General features: G+C 35.7%; 1 protein-coding gene across 7 annotated transcripts in view; it reads left to right on the forward strand.

Annotated features, from left to right (window-relative positions):
• The window catches only part of LOC127654637 (tensin-1-like), a 345,068-nt gene that overhangs the window by 204,995 nt on the left and 122,260 nt on the right, over nucleotides 1-17,813 (forward strand). For all 7 annotated transcript variants that reach the window (XM_052141859.1, XM_052141861.1, XM_052141862.1 and 4 more), the window contains one exon: nucleotides 11,928-11,966. In XM_052141859.1, the coding sequence (XP_051997819.1) occupies nucleotides 11,928-11,966 (39 nt within the window). The remainder of the gene's footprint in view (nucleotides 1-11,927; nucleotides 11,967-17,813) is intronic.

The following is a 17,813-nucleotide window of genomic DNA, read 5'->3' on the forward strand; positions in this document are numbered from 1 at the left end:
TAATATTAATATATAGTAATAAATCTCAATTGTGCACCTTTAACTTTTAAACCCTCACGGTTTTATTTTGACATTCTGAACTCTCCAAGAATTCCTGTAAGTGTCTGTTTGTAGGCAAGTTCACAGTAGTTTAATTCGCCTCTTATTCAAATTCTGGTAAAAAAAAAAAAAAAAGCACCTCCGGTGCCGTTCTAAATGCATATTATAAGTGAACCGAACTATTGAGCATCTACATCTGAGATGTTGTTCGTGAGTAGCGCTCAAATATTGTGCAGGCTAAAAATAGTCGCGTGTGTGTAAACAGAGCAGCACCATTCAATAACACACTGGAGCTGTGCGTGCATTTTATATATTTACTTATAAAACACAGCTTTTTGTGATTCACAGAGCTATCGCACGTCTTCAAGTGACTTTGAATAAAATCATGAGTCATGTGAACTACTTTAATTGTGTTTTTATGGTACTATTATGTCCATTTTTTTAGCTTGACATTAACGAACATGACTAACACACAGTATTGTATTTGGATCAGGCTCGTCATACAGATACACGATCCGTTTAAATAAGTCAGCATCGGAGCCAATACCGATCTAGGTATCCGATCTGTGCATCCCTAGTCACATGTGTTACCCTAAAGGTGTTTTGTGTTTGGGTGTGTGACACTGTGCACTGTCTCTACAAGTGTGTTAATTATTGCTCCTGTAAGGGCCACTCTGGATGAACTTGAAGTCATTGTGTTGCCTTTTGTAGTTACTAAGGTGATTAACAATACATTTTAAAGTGAGAAACAGACTTTTATAGTTCCAGAAGGTTAGTATATTAAAAGTGCACTTACTAATTTGTTCCTCATTCAAAAAGTTTAACTCAAAGACATGAATTGTAATTTTGCAATATATGTAAGAAATCATGGCCAGTCACAATAAAATGAAGACTCCAGTTATATCAGTAACCTTATAAAAGCTGTTTTATTCTACATGAGAGGACAATCACATGACCAGACGAATACTACTCACTCAATCTCAGTAACCATCCTGTTATTTGATACTTTCACTCATTGATTAAAGGAATCATGGCTGACTGTGAATACAACATTTCTACAATGACATCTGAAACTGAAATCTATTGATTTTAATTGATGCTGCATCCAAGCCACTAGGTGTCAGTGTAAGTCAAAGATGACACAAAGACAAAAAGTTACTGAGTGCACCTTTACGTTTATATCATTTAAAAATATAAATAGCAGTGAATCGAAAATATATACAGACATCAAGCCTGAAACATGGTCACCTTATGTTTTTTACAGTACATTTCTGGCAACCACATCTGCCGGTATTTTACCGTAAATATAACAGAAATATATATTCTTACTTTTTTTTTTTGTTTTTTTTTTTTTTTTTTACATTGCTGCAGATCTTTGGCTCTGTTATGCATTTGTGTGGCATTATGGCTCTGTTCCAAAACCTAGTAAGCTGCCTATATAGGCAGCATTTTAAGGCATCACATGAGAAAGCTGTTCCAATAGGTAGGACAGCAAATGTTGCATTTCAAAAATTTGAAAAATAGCAAATTAAGAGTACTTTCCAGAGTACTCAAAGTTGGACTACTTTAAAAATTACAAGGGAGGGTAGAAAATATCTTGCGTAAACCCGCCTTCACCTGAATAAATAATTTCTAGACAGAAGGAACTTTGACAGCATTCAACTGTTCTAGCATGTTTTGTTACAGACTCTGTTTGGCCCATAGGATATAGACTTGTAATAAATAAAAATGGACACATGGGTCTCAGGGGCACTTTTTTATGACCGTGGCATGCATATAATCATCTGTTATATTCTGTAGCAGTAATAGGACAAAAAATGATTTATTGTTTTCTTTATTTGATTTGGGGTGAAATATGGGTATGTTCGTGTCAAGTTTTGTGAGATTCATCCAATAACAGACACTAAGAGAACTGAGTAAAACAGATGTCCAGCAGTATTTCTGAGGACATTATTTCCTTACATTTGAATACAGTGAATTTGTCATGAAAGTTTGCCTAATATTGATAATTTTTTCAATACAAGTTAAGCTAAAACAGCAGCATTTGTGCCAGTGCCATAATGTTGATTACCACAGAAAACAATTTTAACTTGTCCATCCTTTATTTAATAAGATTTGTTAATGGTAAGGCACTTCAGTGGAAGTGAATGGGGCCAGTCATTAAATGTTAAAATACACACAATTTAAGAAGTGTAGTCACTAGATGTAAACATTATATATGTTAACTTAATTTTACAGTAGTGTGATAAAATCACTTAATAACCTTATGCATGTACAGTTGTTATATCCAGTATTCCAACTTTGTTGTCATGACGATGTAACACCTGTTAAGCCTGTAATCTGGTAAACACTGTAAATCTCTAATTTTATCTCATTAAATTCATGTTAACATTTCAATACTTTTATAATGGTGTGTATTTTAATGTTTATGGACTGGCTCCTTTCACTGCCTTAAGCCCCGTTCACACCACCTGTGACATTGTTGCTGGATGTCACTAGTCATTGTAATATGAAGCCGCTAGTGGGCGTTCCTTCTGCTGTCGCTCTTATGTAATTGGTGGACTGCGCAACTGGCCATAGCTTCTGATCACTGATAAGATAAAACTAAGATATCATTCTAATTTGATAAGTAATCAGTTCTCTTGTAAAACCGAACATTCTGCAAGCGAGTTTTTATATAACCTGCAGCAGTGCTCGTTACATCATATCATTAACAAGACGAATGATCTATCAAAATATGAATCAAACTCACTCAGAATGATGACACTGTTTCAGACACTGGTTTCTGTGCATCGTTGTTTTATTATATCCATGCATGAGGATACAGACAAATGATATTGAACGGTAAAATCTCTCACAACATAATAACATCTCCTCTGTCTTGCCTGCACTCGACACCCGTATGTCACACTTGACAGATGAGCTCCACTGACTTCTCTCCCATTGCCTTCTCTCTGACTGCTGTTCAGGTATCCTGCCCCAACTCACGGCATCGGTTGATTAACGTTGTTAATGTGGGTGTAAGCAAGATGCTCAAAACAAACACAGGAATTTTTATTATGCCACACAGACACAATGTTTACAGCTTTTAAGAATATGAATCCATGAATGGCTTACTTATAGTTGTTTCTGCATATTAAGCTGGAATACAAGAAAGTATGTTGTGACTAAGAGGAGAGCGTGGCTGGGCCGTGACGATGGGCGCCTGGCTCTGAGTTACCCCAATCAGCGGGAGAGAGATAAGGAGGAGACGGGCATGCCAGTTTGAGAGAGAGAGAGAGAGAGAGACATTTGTGTTTGTGTGTGTGCACGTGGTTTGTTATGATGAAAAGCAGTTTTATGTATGTGTTATTAAATTCTTTTTGATTGTTCACTTCGGTTCCCGCTTCCTCCTTCCTAGTGGAGGCAGAGATCTGCCACATATGTTAACACCGAAAAAGTTTCATACTTCAGCTTTAAAATACTTTGTCTTGTCCCAACTTTCCAACCCTGTGACTAAGTGGTGTTTTCAAAATGTTTATTTTAGCATCACAACCAGCCAGACACCTTAACTTTGGCACAAGTTTAGGAAGGGACTAGGGGTGGGTAATCATATAGATATATTCCAATGTATCATATCAATTCTTAAATCCCAAGATCAATCTTTTATGCTATGCGCAACCCTCCACTACAATAAGAGGAAATACCCAAAATGTATATATTTGGCAACTGGCTGGTAAATGTTTCGATTTAGACCTGTTATTGTGTAGTATAGTGGTGGAGTATTCAGGAGCGAGATCCTTTCACTGCGTTTTGAGTGTAAAAGTTGTTCTGTGTATGTCCAAAGACAAGATCCACACCATTTGTCATTGGATAATGTATTTTTACAAAAACAACAGGTAATAAAATGTAATTCTAATCAGGCATAGCAAAGATGAGATAAAGCCATTCTAGTTTCACAGGTTAACATGCGCTCATTTAAAGATGCTGTTTACAGATATTACAGGATCCTTAAAGAGACAGTACCGGTTTTTAGCATGTGTTCGGAAAATCGATGTAAATACATGTATATACAAATCATTCAATTAAACAATAAACGTGACACAATATAATATATACAATATCACATGTATTGATTGAATACATTGATTTGTTTATTTGTAAAAAGCTCAAATGTGACCAAAATGATAAAAAAAAAAAAAAATATCATTAGTAAAATGTATATTTTCATATGGCACCTTGTTAGAAAGTCCCCTGTATAATTAACAGCATTAGCTGGGAATTAATTTATTTCATATGTAAGCAAAAGGGAAATTATAACTAAAATGTACCCATATAAATCAATATTGAATCAAATCGAAATAGGAATTTAATCGATCAAAGATCGAAATCGGAATCAAATCGGGAAGACAATATAAATACCCAGCCCTAGGTGTAACTATATTTTTGGTAGAGAAATGTCAGATGGGGAGTGAAAAGAGTCATTTGGTGGTGTAGACGTAACACTTCACCTTTTTAAAGGCTTGCTCACCTTTTTGGGTAACCACAGAATGATTGTCTGTGGTATTTTTAGAGTTGAGTTTGCCCTCTAATGGACTTGAGGTTATTACCTTTTGAATGTTCACCTGCCCCCCCCTGCTGTGGTTCAAGAAGTATGTATGAATCATTAACCAGAGGTAACACTCAGAATGATTTACATGACTTAACCTCAATGTTAATACCTGGACCACAATCTGTGCTTTTGTGGATGGGGGGGTGAGACGGCCTCTACTAGCCTCATAAAGAATCCAGCTCTGTCAAGGTCCTTGTTGTTTCGACACATCAGGGTCTGGGGGTCACATTTCAACTCGTTTCCTTATGAGATGTGATGACATATATTTAAAGACTGAGATTGTTTGATATCTGTATCTAAATGTCACCAAACACTATTAAGCTATATTCTGCAAGCCCAACCACCTATTGGCTTTAACGCCTGCTTGAACTTTAGCTCTGTCCGTGGTTCTTGCTTTATGAATCTCCTCATATGACCCATATAATAGGATTAAGGTCAGTGCTCCTGGTTAGAACAGGGCAATATGGTTAATTAATTACCAATGCTCATATTTTTTATATTTTTATATGTTCAGATTTATATTTATGTATTTACTTTCACATTGCTTAAAAGGTTGTTTTTTGCCAATCAAAGGAAACATCATTTCAACCAAACAGCACAATGAGTGTTATCATGCTCACCAATACACTGGTTTCAACCAAAAAAATAAAATAAAAAAAATGCCATTAAAATACATTTCCATGATATTTGAAATCAAGTTCAAGTTTATTGTCATTCCAGCCATATATATATATATATATATATATTTATATTTATATTCACTGGTGTATTTAGTGCAATTTTTCAAAAAGTGACAATAAACGTTAATACACTGTGAACAATACACTTAAACAATCACATAATTATAAGTACCAACAGTGGAGGTATCATGAACTTACAAATGAACAATACATCATTTATTAATTTTGGTTAATGTTAGTTTATAAAAATACAATTGTTATTCTTTAGAGGCACGAAGGCATGCCGGGTCGGGCCAGATACCAGGGCAAACATAAGGTGTTTGTTAGTTATGATAGCAGGTGGATGAGCTGTCATCGACAGGTGCATGCAGGCAGAGTTAGGCCAGGTGATGGAATCCGGTGTGATGATAAACCAGGCCTGTGATAGGAGACTTGAAAGTTCTGAGACTGGCGTAGGTTAAGAAGAGGTTTAGGTTTATCAGTTAAGTATTATGAAAGGGCACAGTGGTCTTATTGGGTCTGGATGGAGATAAGATAGAAAGGAACGTGTTTTAGATTTTGCCTGCATGACAGTGTAACATTTTATGCTGAGACTCTAAGACTCTAAATGGGTTGTATCTGGCAGCTCTTTAGCAAGATATGCAAGATAAAATGGGGTCAAAAAGTATTGAGACCATTAGTGTGGTCTGAGATTTTGGTATACTTTTCTGATATCATACAGAACTGTATTATTAATAATAGCATTGATTAATATATTTAATGTCTTTTGTTCACTTTATTCAGTTTTGTATCTTTTATAAATATTATTATTATTTTTCCCTAACCTTTTCTATAAATTATATTGTTATATTTTGTATCTGTTTGATTTGTTTTTATTTTCTCACCTGTGAAACATTTTGAGCTGCATTTCATGTATGAAAGGAGCAATATAAATAAAATGTGTTATTATTATTTCAATTTATATTTAAAATTTTGTAAGTATGTCCGCCTTTTTCTTTAATATCTGCATGCACTCGAACTGGCATGAACACCACAATTTTGTGCAAAACCTGATCACCTGTTTTCCAGCATTATTTGAGAATGTTCCAAAAAGCATCTTGTGAGCTTCAGTGGAAGCAAAGAAATCTGATAGTTTGCATTTCAAAGTTAGCATGTTTAAAGGGATAGTTCACCAAAATCATTTACTCACCCTTACATCATCCCAGATGTGTATGACGTCTGCTGAACACAAATGAGGATTTTTAGAAGAATATCTCCTCACAATGCAAGTGAATGGTGATCAGACCTTTTTGAAGCTCCAAATATCACATAAAGAAAAATAATCCATATGACTCCAGTGGTTAAATCCATATCTTCAGAAGCGATATGATAGGGTGGGTGTGAAACGGATCTAAATTTAAGTCCTTTTTTTCTCTAAATCTACGCATTCACTTTTACATCTGAAACCCACATGTGGTGCCTGTTTAGTTTCACTTTCAATTCTGAAAGTGAAACTGGAGATTTAGAGTAAAAAAAGGACTTTTGTCCTGTTTCTCCACACTTATCATTTAACTTTTGAAGATACGGAACTGGGCGACAATACAGGCGAAGGCGGACAGGAAGGTAATCACACCTCTAGAGACAGGCAACAAACAGACACATGAGCAAGAACTAAACAAGAGAGCACATTAAACAATAAAAAGACTATTTGCTAGTTTGTCCTAAAAGTTGACCAAATTCACTTTTAGCGCACGAATGCATTTCAACAGTATTTCCAGTCTTCAACATTTGCAGTCTTTCCCTTCCCAGCAAAATGGACCAAAAATATATGTTTTTGTCCAATCAAATGCTCTCTAGACTGACAATGTCCCTCCCCCAGCAGTGAACCAGCTGCAAATCATGATTCATGGCTGTAATAAACAATAGGCTATTTAAAAAGAAACATGTCCAATTTTTTTTGTTGTTTATTTCAAGATGTCCCACCCAAAATGTATCTTTCAATTGTAGATACATCAGCACAGAAAAAAAAAAATGCATTTGTCAAACCAGATGTGTCTTTAACTAGTTGTATTGTTTTCTGATGGTGCTTAGCGATTCAAAAGTTGCCGCCACAATGCTAGGGTGTTTTGGATGTTTGCTAGAATGTTTTGTGGTGTTTGCCAGGATGTTGCTTATTGGCCCAAGTCAAAAGAGCCTCAAATTTCTAAGATATTATGGTCCTTAGATATGATTTGGGTCCCTTCTTCAACATAAATACATTTTTGTCCAATATATCTTCCACCAGGTGAAATCGTAATTTACACACACAATCTAAACATGATACATGATATGAGGTATCATTCATGTCTGTAGCACCAATGGTAAAGGACGAGTTACACTATGAAATTTAATAGCTACATTTAGGGATTTGTTGACATCCCTAAGTATGAGCAATGGGTATAGTGATGCTTGAACAAGGATGCCTGTTAAACTGTAAACTCTTAGTAATGTTAGTTAGGGCTCAGTACCTCTTTCATAAACTTGTCAAGGTCATTGCTAAACCTGACTCTGACATCGGGAAACCTGACTTGCTCCGCCTGTGTTAAGACAGGCAATTAAATGGAGCGAGCAAATTTAACACAAATGCCAGATGCTTCAGAAGAACGCATATATATTCAGCTGTCAAAACAAATGGTAAGAGTTGATGGCTTCCAGACCATGTCAAATTCCTCACTTTCATCTGAATCAAATTTTGTAAAGACATGGTTGAACTCTGGGAATTCATAAATAGTTGTCCTTAAAATGACACCCATAGCATGCAATCCACTTGCATAACAGAAATATTTTATGTTGGCCAAACAATGTGTACGTTTGCTGTCCATTTCCGATCATGCAATGCTGCATGAATAAAAATTGTGAATTAATGTTTTAATATTTACTATTTCTTTGTGGTGTTGGTACTGGTGATGTTGAGTATGTTGCTCCTTTGATTTATGTTTAATGAAGTACTTGCTTAGAATTCATCTCCTTTGGTTGATGAGTGTCACAGTCTGTAAAAACACAATCTCTTGTGTCAACTATATATGAGCAGTGTTCGGACACTATATTAGGTGACCTTAACTACTATGTACTAACATTACATCCATATGTGTAACTACGTGTTGTTCTGCAAAATTCCCACATTTGCTTTTACTGAGGTTGAGGTATGGGTAGGTTTAGGAGTAAGGGTAGGGTTAGGGGTAAAGTTAACAGTGTAGCTACAAATGTAATTTAATGCAAATAATTTAAATGTAGTTACAATGCATCAACATGTATGTACATAATAAGTACATTTAATCAAATGGTTAAGTACATAGAAGTTAAGGCAACCTAATATAAAGTGGGTCCCAGTATTTCCCCAAGGATTTGTTTCAGCAGCGATGCTGTTGTGCGTGCGTCTACAAGCCCGCAACGCCAAACCCGTATTAACATGCATCAGTGAATAGCTTGAAACGGGTGTCAAACTCAATTTCAGCCTGTGCCACATCAGGGTTTATTTGTGCCCTTAAAGGACCAGTTGAAAATGTGGCACCAGCACCTGCTTTGGTTGCACCCATGCAATTACTAATAATATTACATATTATATTTGCATTGAAACACATTGAAATGCACTTCTGACAGTAAAGCATTGATTTTGGGATGCAGATGAAAATTATGATATTAACAGGAGCATCTGTTGACACCTCATTTTTATTGGGCTAAATTGAAATATTCAGACTATTTGTGACTAGTTGGGTCTTCTTTATAAATTCCTTTCATAAGACTCCTACTGATACAACTACAGTGATCTCTTGAAATTTCTGAAGGCAAACAAAACAACTGACATTTTCCTACAATCAGAGAGCATTACATAAAGAAAACATTTTATACAGATGCAAAACTGATGGCTTGGACCATAATAGATATGAAAATGTACCAAAGTTCTTACATAGTGTCCATAGTTTTAATAACCATAGGAAAAACTATGCATGGCTTCATACTACCATGGTTAGTAACTATGGTTTCTATATAAAGATCTATGGCATAAAAAGCAGTCTAAACACATTAAAATACTTTTTCTGCCACAACTATGATAGTTAATACAGTTAGTGTTACTACAGTGAATACATGGTAATATTTTTTAAACAAAATTTTGTGATTTGATAATTGAAAAGCCTTCTAATATATATTTTCTCCTGTTTTCTTTGTCAGTGCCATTTAGAATGTGGGTCTGTTTGTTTTAATCTAGTTTCATCACCTAACCATAAAAGTTTAGCAACAGAAAATACTGTGCCACATTCAAACAGGTTTCGCGATCCCTGCCGTGCATCTCACTGGTTCACAAGCGCATTTAAAATAGTCTGTTCGGTTGAGATCAGTTTGGGAATTACCGCACCTGCTTTGCGCTCGCACTGCTCTATCCTGATAGATAGCTCTGTTGATAAATAGTTTGTGTACCACTGTTATTCCGCTTTTGAAGCAAGCAAAATGTGCTCCTAAACATATGGTTAAGATGACAGGGGAAGGCTCATTAATATTCATGAGGAAAGTGCTAACTGATTGGTCAGTGAAGCATTGTCATCCTACATTTCTGAAATGAGCTCGCGAGCCACATGAAATGAAGTGAGCTTGACGTGTGTTATGTGGTGACGTCGCTGTGAGTAATGCGTATATTTGTGTGTGAATGTGGTGGGGTCCTTATCGCAGCTCACAGCTGACTGGGACTGGAATGTGTTATGTTTGCATCAAGAATATTAAATGAACCATGTGAATACTCAACAGCGGTGCTCGTAATTCAGCAGCAGTGCGCTTATGGCACTGTGCACTTACAGTAACAAATGACTGGTCGAAAGCTAAGAACTGTAACAGTTATGTTGTCTCAACATAATTCATATTTTGACTTGACACGTTTTAAATGGTGGATATGAAAGAAGAGAAACGTTTATTCAACAAGACTAGATGAAAAACATTCAAACAAATTATTTTTAGTTGAAATAATGTCATTTATTTGAGTGGAAAAGTTGACCTCAGTTTTCAAGTTCATTCAACTTTCTTTTTACTTTAGTAAACAGTACACTTAGGTTCTTTATTGAACATAGAGCACGATCATGGGATGTGTCCAAAACCTGCAAAATGCTGTCTTCACAGACATCAAAACGAAAAGATTTTTTTTGGGATAACTTCATGCATGTAAACTTGTTGGTTTTTGATGCTTTTGTAGATGTATCCTTGGCTTCCTTCGTAAATTCATTCATTAATGTCCATTTCTACAGAGAAATACGCATTGCAGCCATTGAATATTTGCTTTGGAAGCTTTATACAGCTCACTTGAATTTGTTTTACAGCATTAGACATTACAGTCTGAAATTAGTTTACTTGGGAGGTGCCTTCATGCAATGTCATATGTCTGATTAGTCATTGACAGACTGGGCAGCAACCCTTTGTTTTCATACACAGTCAGAGAGAAACTGGAAGGAGACTTCCTGTTTGCTCATAGCACTAATTCCTCATATCTAATTTTGTCCCAGTACAGTCCGTGCAAGTGATTATGGTCCACCATCCTGTTTGTGAAGCACAGAGCTCATTTGTTTATAGAGGATATTTGTTGTGGCAGTGGACTAGGCAGCAATCCTATCGTAATGGATCTTTGACAAACCAAATCATCTTTAAACATCAGTGATTATCCTGATTATGAAATTGTGAAAAACTGTTGAAATTAGATTAACACTGGTTTTGTTTTTAATTCTTTTAAATTTTATTTTTTTTTATTATGAACCACTTTTTGCCCACTAATATATATCATTTGAGAATAATTTATGATTATTTATTAAAGAAAAAGTACTCAATTGTTCCAACCCTTTATCATTTTCTTTCTTCTGTAAAAGACAAAAGGTGATATTTGGCAGAAAGTCTCAGCTTCTGTTTTCATTACAAGAAAAGTTGAGGTTATTTACACTTTCTTAGCACAATGAAAGTATTTCAAAATTAGTCTTTACGATCCATGTGCTTTATTTCAGGTCTTCTGAAGCCATATGATAGCATTGTGTGAGGAACAGACTGAAATTAATGATTTATTAATATATAGCGGTTATTCACTAATAATCTCCCCCTCCACCAGAGCTCTCAAATCTCATTTGCCCTTTTGTCAATTCAAAAAGGGCACCTTGTTGTAGCATCATGTCAGCTTTGTCATCATTGACACCACACGCCATCAGTTCTTGTGTGTCACATGACTTTGAACAACATAACTGCAAATGAGATTTGAGAGCTACGGCAAAGGGGAAGATTATCAGTGAATAACAATTTAAATTTCTTATTTTTTTTCATACAAAACTATTGTATGACTTTAGGTGACTCGAAACTAGCAAAACAAGTCATTTGGAATACTTTTGTATCTTTAATTATGTTTATTTGCCCGTTTTGGAGCTTTGCAGTATAAATCAACATCCACTTTCAATGTATGGAAAAGAGGAGCTCATACATTCTGCCCAACATCTCTATTTTTGTATCATAGTAGAAAGAATTGGGTTGGAACGACATGCTGATGAATAAATGACGACATAATTTTCATTTTTTGCTGAACTGTGTCTTTAAAGTCAAAGAATTTGGCCTAACATCTTTGTCTTCTCTTTGTTTTGCAGGTATCATCCTCCTGTGTTCCTGTTGCCAACTATGAACTGGTAAGAGTGTCTGTGGTTGTTTTGAGAACCCCCCTTTTTGATCGTTTCCTAGAACAGTCATCACTAAGAGTGTGCTCTGTTAATCAGATTAATAATAAAGAGATTTTTGCCTATTTTGGAGGCCAAAAAGTATCATCCCACAACCATTAATATTTACAAGAAGGAAATAAAAGCTTGAGCTCTTCAGTTCAGAATTCTCTCAAGACCTAAATAAGCCAGGGGGAATAGTTAAGAATGAGCGATAGCGTACTGAACATTCCTTTTTTGGTTTGAATTGTCTTTTACATACACTCACCCTCGCAATGCAAGCCAGAATACCTAATTATTCTTCTGACATTATTAAAAAGTCTCTTGTTGTACATAGAGTCCTTGAAATGGAGCACATATTTTTTGTTGTTTTTTGGGGAAATTTTGGCTTTCATCAGTTTAATTAATTCTCTTTCTCTCTCCATCCATCCCTTTTCTAGTTAAAGTTAAAATGAAAGCAGGTACATTATGCACCAATGCTGTCTGACATAATACCCTGCAGACACCAACAACAGACACCTGAAGTTCGATGGCACATTTAAAGCTGACGTGTTTAATTTCTTCAGCATTCTTTAGCCTGAACAGTCAGAATGTTAAAAATAAGCACTGGCTTCAGATAGATTCCTGAAAATTCCCACCATCTTCCATTGGTTGTTCAAACAGTTATTTCCGCCCCAAACTCACACCATTGGTCGAGACATTAGATATGTTCCATCCAAGTTGTGAAATCGGAATTCAGAATATTGCAAAAAATACCACGAATAAAGCAGAGTTTCCATTCCATGTGTTTAAACCTTGTGCGTCAATAAACTGCCATAATAATATTATATATTAATATTAGTTTCCACTTTCACTGACTTTTAACCAACATCAGTCCTGATCATAACTACCAATTATTCATTCACCATTTTAGCTGCATTTATTAATTTGGACTTCAGTGCCCTATACCGCAAACAGAAAATAGGAAAAAAGCATGTATTTGCTCCATAGGCTAAACATGAGAAAAATGGCGCCATCTGGTGGAAAATATATAAAAAAATTGAATTGTGAAGCCAGGGCTCCAGAATGAAAGCATAATATAGTATAATTTGTGTTTTTATGGTTTAATGGCACTAGGATCAAATATTGCTATTTTAATGGGTTTCAATGGGAACATTTCTGTCCTGAAGGTCCCGTAACTATTTTGTGTTACACAATGTATTATAGATGTATTATAGGAACTGAGATTGAAATATAAAAATTCCTCCAAAAAATACACACCTTTGGCAAAATGTATGCCGTTGGCATTAATACAGACAAAATGATCGAAAAAACTAAAATTAAAAAGACAAAAATGTCCGAAGGTCGCACAAGGTTTAAGAGAACAACATAACTTCTGAGGAAATTCCTTCAAAATAGAAAAAAACATTCCACTGTGGCTTTTTTTTTATTTAAATCTTTTTATTAAATGTAATAAATGACTTCCAGTTTAGTGTTCAAAATGTTTGCTATAGCATTCGGCAACAGATGCCTTATGTCTGGGAGCGAAAGCTTGACAGGCAGTTCTGGGAGGGAATCATAGCCAATCATTTTGATGATAGGAAATGGCTCCGAGCTTTGCGAAGATGTTAGTTGTGTTCGACTTCATGCAGCGTTGCGCAGACCGATTTGGCACCGGACCTGAAGCAGTGCATTTTGGTTCTAACATTTGTCCGACATTAGATGGCACCACCTTCTGCCATCAAAGTACTGCTGGATATATTAGAGACCAGTCGCCTAGATCAGTTGGCGCAGTTGCTCCAAAGTGGCTGCACAAGCTCTGACCATGACAGACTCACCAATGACAACGGTGACACATGTTTCATGGGCTTAGTTTGCAGTTTCATACTAAACATACTACCCTTACTACTTCTGCTATGTCAATCTATGGCAGGAATGTAGTATGCTAGTATGCCTTAAGCAAGGTTTTTATTCTGACACCTTCTGTTCCACTTAACTTTCACAAATCTGTGTTCTTTCTAATAAGAGTACATAATTTTTATATCATGTTATATTATGTTTGTCATATTAATACCATGTTTATTTATTTAAAAACTATTCAAAATGAAAACACTGACTCATTTATTGGTATTAAAATAATATAGGCTTTTATTGGACATTCTTCTTGTACACACATCAGGCACTGTATTAAGCAGCACTTAACCTTTTCGAATTACGAAACATTATATTGCCAAAATAACAAATCTGTGAATTTCATGCACAGTGGTGGTTAATTTTGCTCATCTGTCTGACACTGTGTCCTTTGACAATTGACAAGAAAGTCTGTTCGACCCAAAGATGCACCCTTGAAGAGACGCACTTGATGCTATTTGGAAGAAAAGACTAAATAAAAGCAGTTGATGCAAATGTCTGATTTGCTGTTGTTGAGATATACAGACAGAGGCGCTTATTTGAACTCAACACGCACATTTAGAAGAGTTTTCACACTTTCATCTCTGTGTCAGTCATCTGAAAACAGTTTGCAAGTCTTTTGTCTTATAAGTGAATGCTGCAAATGGTCTCAGACCATTTTAGGAGGTTCTCTAAGTTTAGCTTGCTTTATTTGCACAGAGCAGTTTAGTTTTGCATGCATTGTGTATGCACAATCTCTACAGGTTCACTTTATTTTGACTGCCCAATTCCAAATATTTGTGGCTGTATATGTTACCACATACCATGCAACGACAGCTGAATTGTCATGTGTGTTGTCATAGTTCAGTACAGCCTTAGAAATGGTGCTTGAACAAGAACTTTCTATTCTATGCTTGTCTACTCATTATGATAATAATATGCAAAATTCTCATTATGATAATAAAAATAATAATAATAATTATATATAATAAAATTGGCCCAAAAAAAGTTTATTCTGTACTCTGGTAATATCCCAGACAATAGGAATGACATTTTTTTGTTGTTTTGTAGTCGAGTACTCTAACCCACATTTTATTCACACACTTTACCAAGAAAGGTTTCAAAATAAGCTAACTTCAACAAACTATGCATCTCTATCTTGGGGGAAAAAAATTATTAACAAAATGCTTTAATAAAATGAAAATAAAAAAAGGTTTAAAAATAACAGTAAAAACAATTTCACTCACCTGGAGCTTACATAGAAACCAGTACAGAAGACATTAGGGTAATGAATAGAAATAAACTATCACATATCAAAAATATCACATTTTGATAATTTCACTTGTTATTAATCAGAAAAACAAGTGGTGAAATTGTTGGCGTTTTATAAAATATTTAACGCATTACCAATCTGATAATGTTCGGAGTTTCTTGTACTGCTTCGCATTTCCTTTCCACCATAAAAACAGATTCTTGCCTGTTGGTTTGCATGACTCCAACAAGAACCAACTACATTGAGTACAATTCAATAAGAATCCAAGTATTACAAGTATTGCCGCACTTGGCTTTCCTTGAAACACCTCAACGACATATTCACAGCGCCTCTCAGTAGACTCAATTGTAACTGCGAGATTTGTTGAGAGATCCATAGGGAAAATACAGAAAAATTCAGCATTGCCCACTGCAGGCAAATGCGCAAATGCAAATCAATTTGCGATATTCAAGTAGTGTTTTTAATAGTCGACTAGCTAGTGCAGAACAATTACTCGATCAATCGATTACTCTTGCACATCCCTATCAGACAGACCAAGGTATGTTTTAACGGCAAACCCTTGTACTGTTCTTTAACATCCTTGCAATACACAATGCGTAAACTCTAGTGTGTAGGTGCCCTTATTTGGCTCCTAGTCCCCAGGACTCACACACACACCTGCCTTCCAGCAAGGACAAAGCTGCTAAACTCACTGTGTTTACAATGACTCAGCTCAGTGAAGCCTTCTGCGGTCAGGCTGAATGCTGTTGTAGAGACTGGTTTCTCTTTGGTCCATGTTTGGTCAATTCCCCATCACTGAATGCATCGGCTGACTGGTGGTTCATTTCTGTAATTTTAAGGCACACTCATTTTTTTTTTTTAAAGATTTTTCTTTTAATGAGCCTACAATAATGATTTACATTCAGAGCTGTCGGTATCATTTTGGGGGGAAATTTAAGGACATGACAAAGAAAGTCCGAAGATTGGCCTTAGTCATTATTCAGTTTCATTGGATTTTTTATTATAATTTTTTTACATGCAATTAAGTGAACGGTGACTGAGGGAATCATTCCTGCCTATCATTTCTTTTTTTAGCTCCACAAAAGATACAAATGGGTTTGGAAAAAAACATGGGTGAGATTCATTTTTGTGTAAACATCCTCTTTAAGACAGAGATGTTTTAACTTTAAATTCCCTGTCCATGGTGATCTGTTCTGCTGCACATTTAACATAACACAAGTAGAATTACAGGTACTGAACTCCATGGGAGTTATCTCTATAACATGCTCTCTACATTGGGTTGTGTTGTAAAGTAAGTCTTAAGTCTTTCTGTCCACTTAGAGCTGTCTGCCGTCCTCTTGAGCCATCTGGCCTGTGTCTGTTTGACCACAATGTGATACTGGCTATAATTGGACATGAATAAGTGAAACACATGCCGGGCCATGGCTGATGTTTTGCAGACTAGCATTATGCCCCAAACATAAGTATTTCAACACAGACACGTCTAGCTAAGCGAGCTCAATTTTATGCATCGTTGTGTTCTTAAATGTGTCGGAGCACAATATATAATGTAACACAAGTGTACTTTGCATTTCCAGAGCTGCCACAAGGGGCGCTATTGCATAAACACTGCAAAAAAATAATAATATTTATTTTACCAGTGAAATTATTTTTTATTTTATTTTTTTTTCTCAGTAAAAATCTCTAAACATAAATTTACTTGAAGCAAAATTATAACATAATTAGACTAATTTTCAAAGAATATATACACCAATCAGCCACAAAACCACCTGCCTAATATTGTGTAGGACCCCCTTGTGCCGCCAAAACAGCGCCAACAGTTTATTTAACAGTTTATTTATGCTATAATGCATTATCAAAACGTTCCTCTGCTGATTTGATTTGTGATACCATTGTTATCAAAGTATGTTACCGATTTGACATAGGTTAACAAAACATAATCCTGACAAACAACTTTCGCATCCAAGTAGATAGGAGCTATACTTGCATGTCCATTATGTACATAGCAGCCATTGCCGAGATTGTCACAGAGTGAACTGACTTGCCTAACAGGGACTTTGCTAGCACCCAGGGCCACTGGCGTCTTTCTACTTTACATCCACTCTTGTTTTCTCAGTGCATGAGATGTATTATGCAATGCACAAAATGTAGGGAGTCCATTCTGAAGGGTCCTTTGTGACATTCTGCCCCTGTTGTGCAAATTAACCCAGGGTCAGAAGTTTGCTTTGGGACAGTTCTGTTCTCATAGCTCCACATTCTTTTGCTGAATACCATCTTTGGAATTCTTTCCATAGATTTCTCATGGGATAAAAGGCAGGGAAGGACCCTCCATTAGTGTAATGTAAACAGAGAGTGCCACTGAAATTCATAGCGTCACAGCTGTATATTATTTTTCCTTCTCTTCTGCATTTTACAGAAAAGTAGCAGGTGCTCATAAAAGGCTGAGAGAACAGCAGCTGTTGCTGACATGCATTGATGTTCTTAGTAGTAATGTGTGTGTGTGTGTGTTTCTCACAAATCATTTATATATACAGAAGCATTATTTTGCAGCGGGGAGATATACAGTATAAAAATTCAATATTAACTATTTTTAAATATGCATTATATACCATATATTATTTGTAACTTTTGGCCACCAGTGTAAATTTACTTGAAGCAAAATTATAACATAATTCGAT

Source organism: Xyrauchen texanus, chromosome 14 (genome assembly GCF_025860055.1).
Source record: "Xyrauchen texanus isolate HMW12.3.18 chromosome 14, RBS_HiC_50CHRs, whole genome shotgun sequence".
Taxonomy (NCBI): domain Eukaryota; kingdom Metazoa; phylum Chordata; class Actinopteri; order Cypriniformes; family Catostomidae; genus Xyrauchen; species Xyrauchen texanus.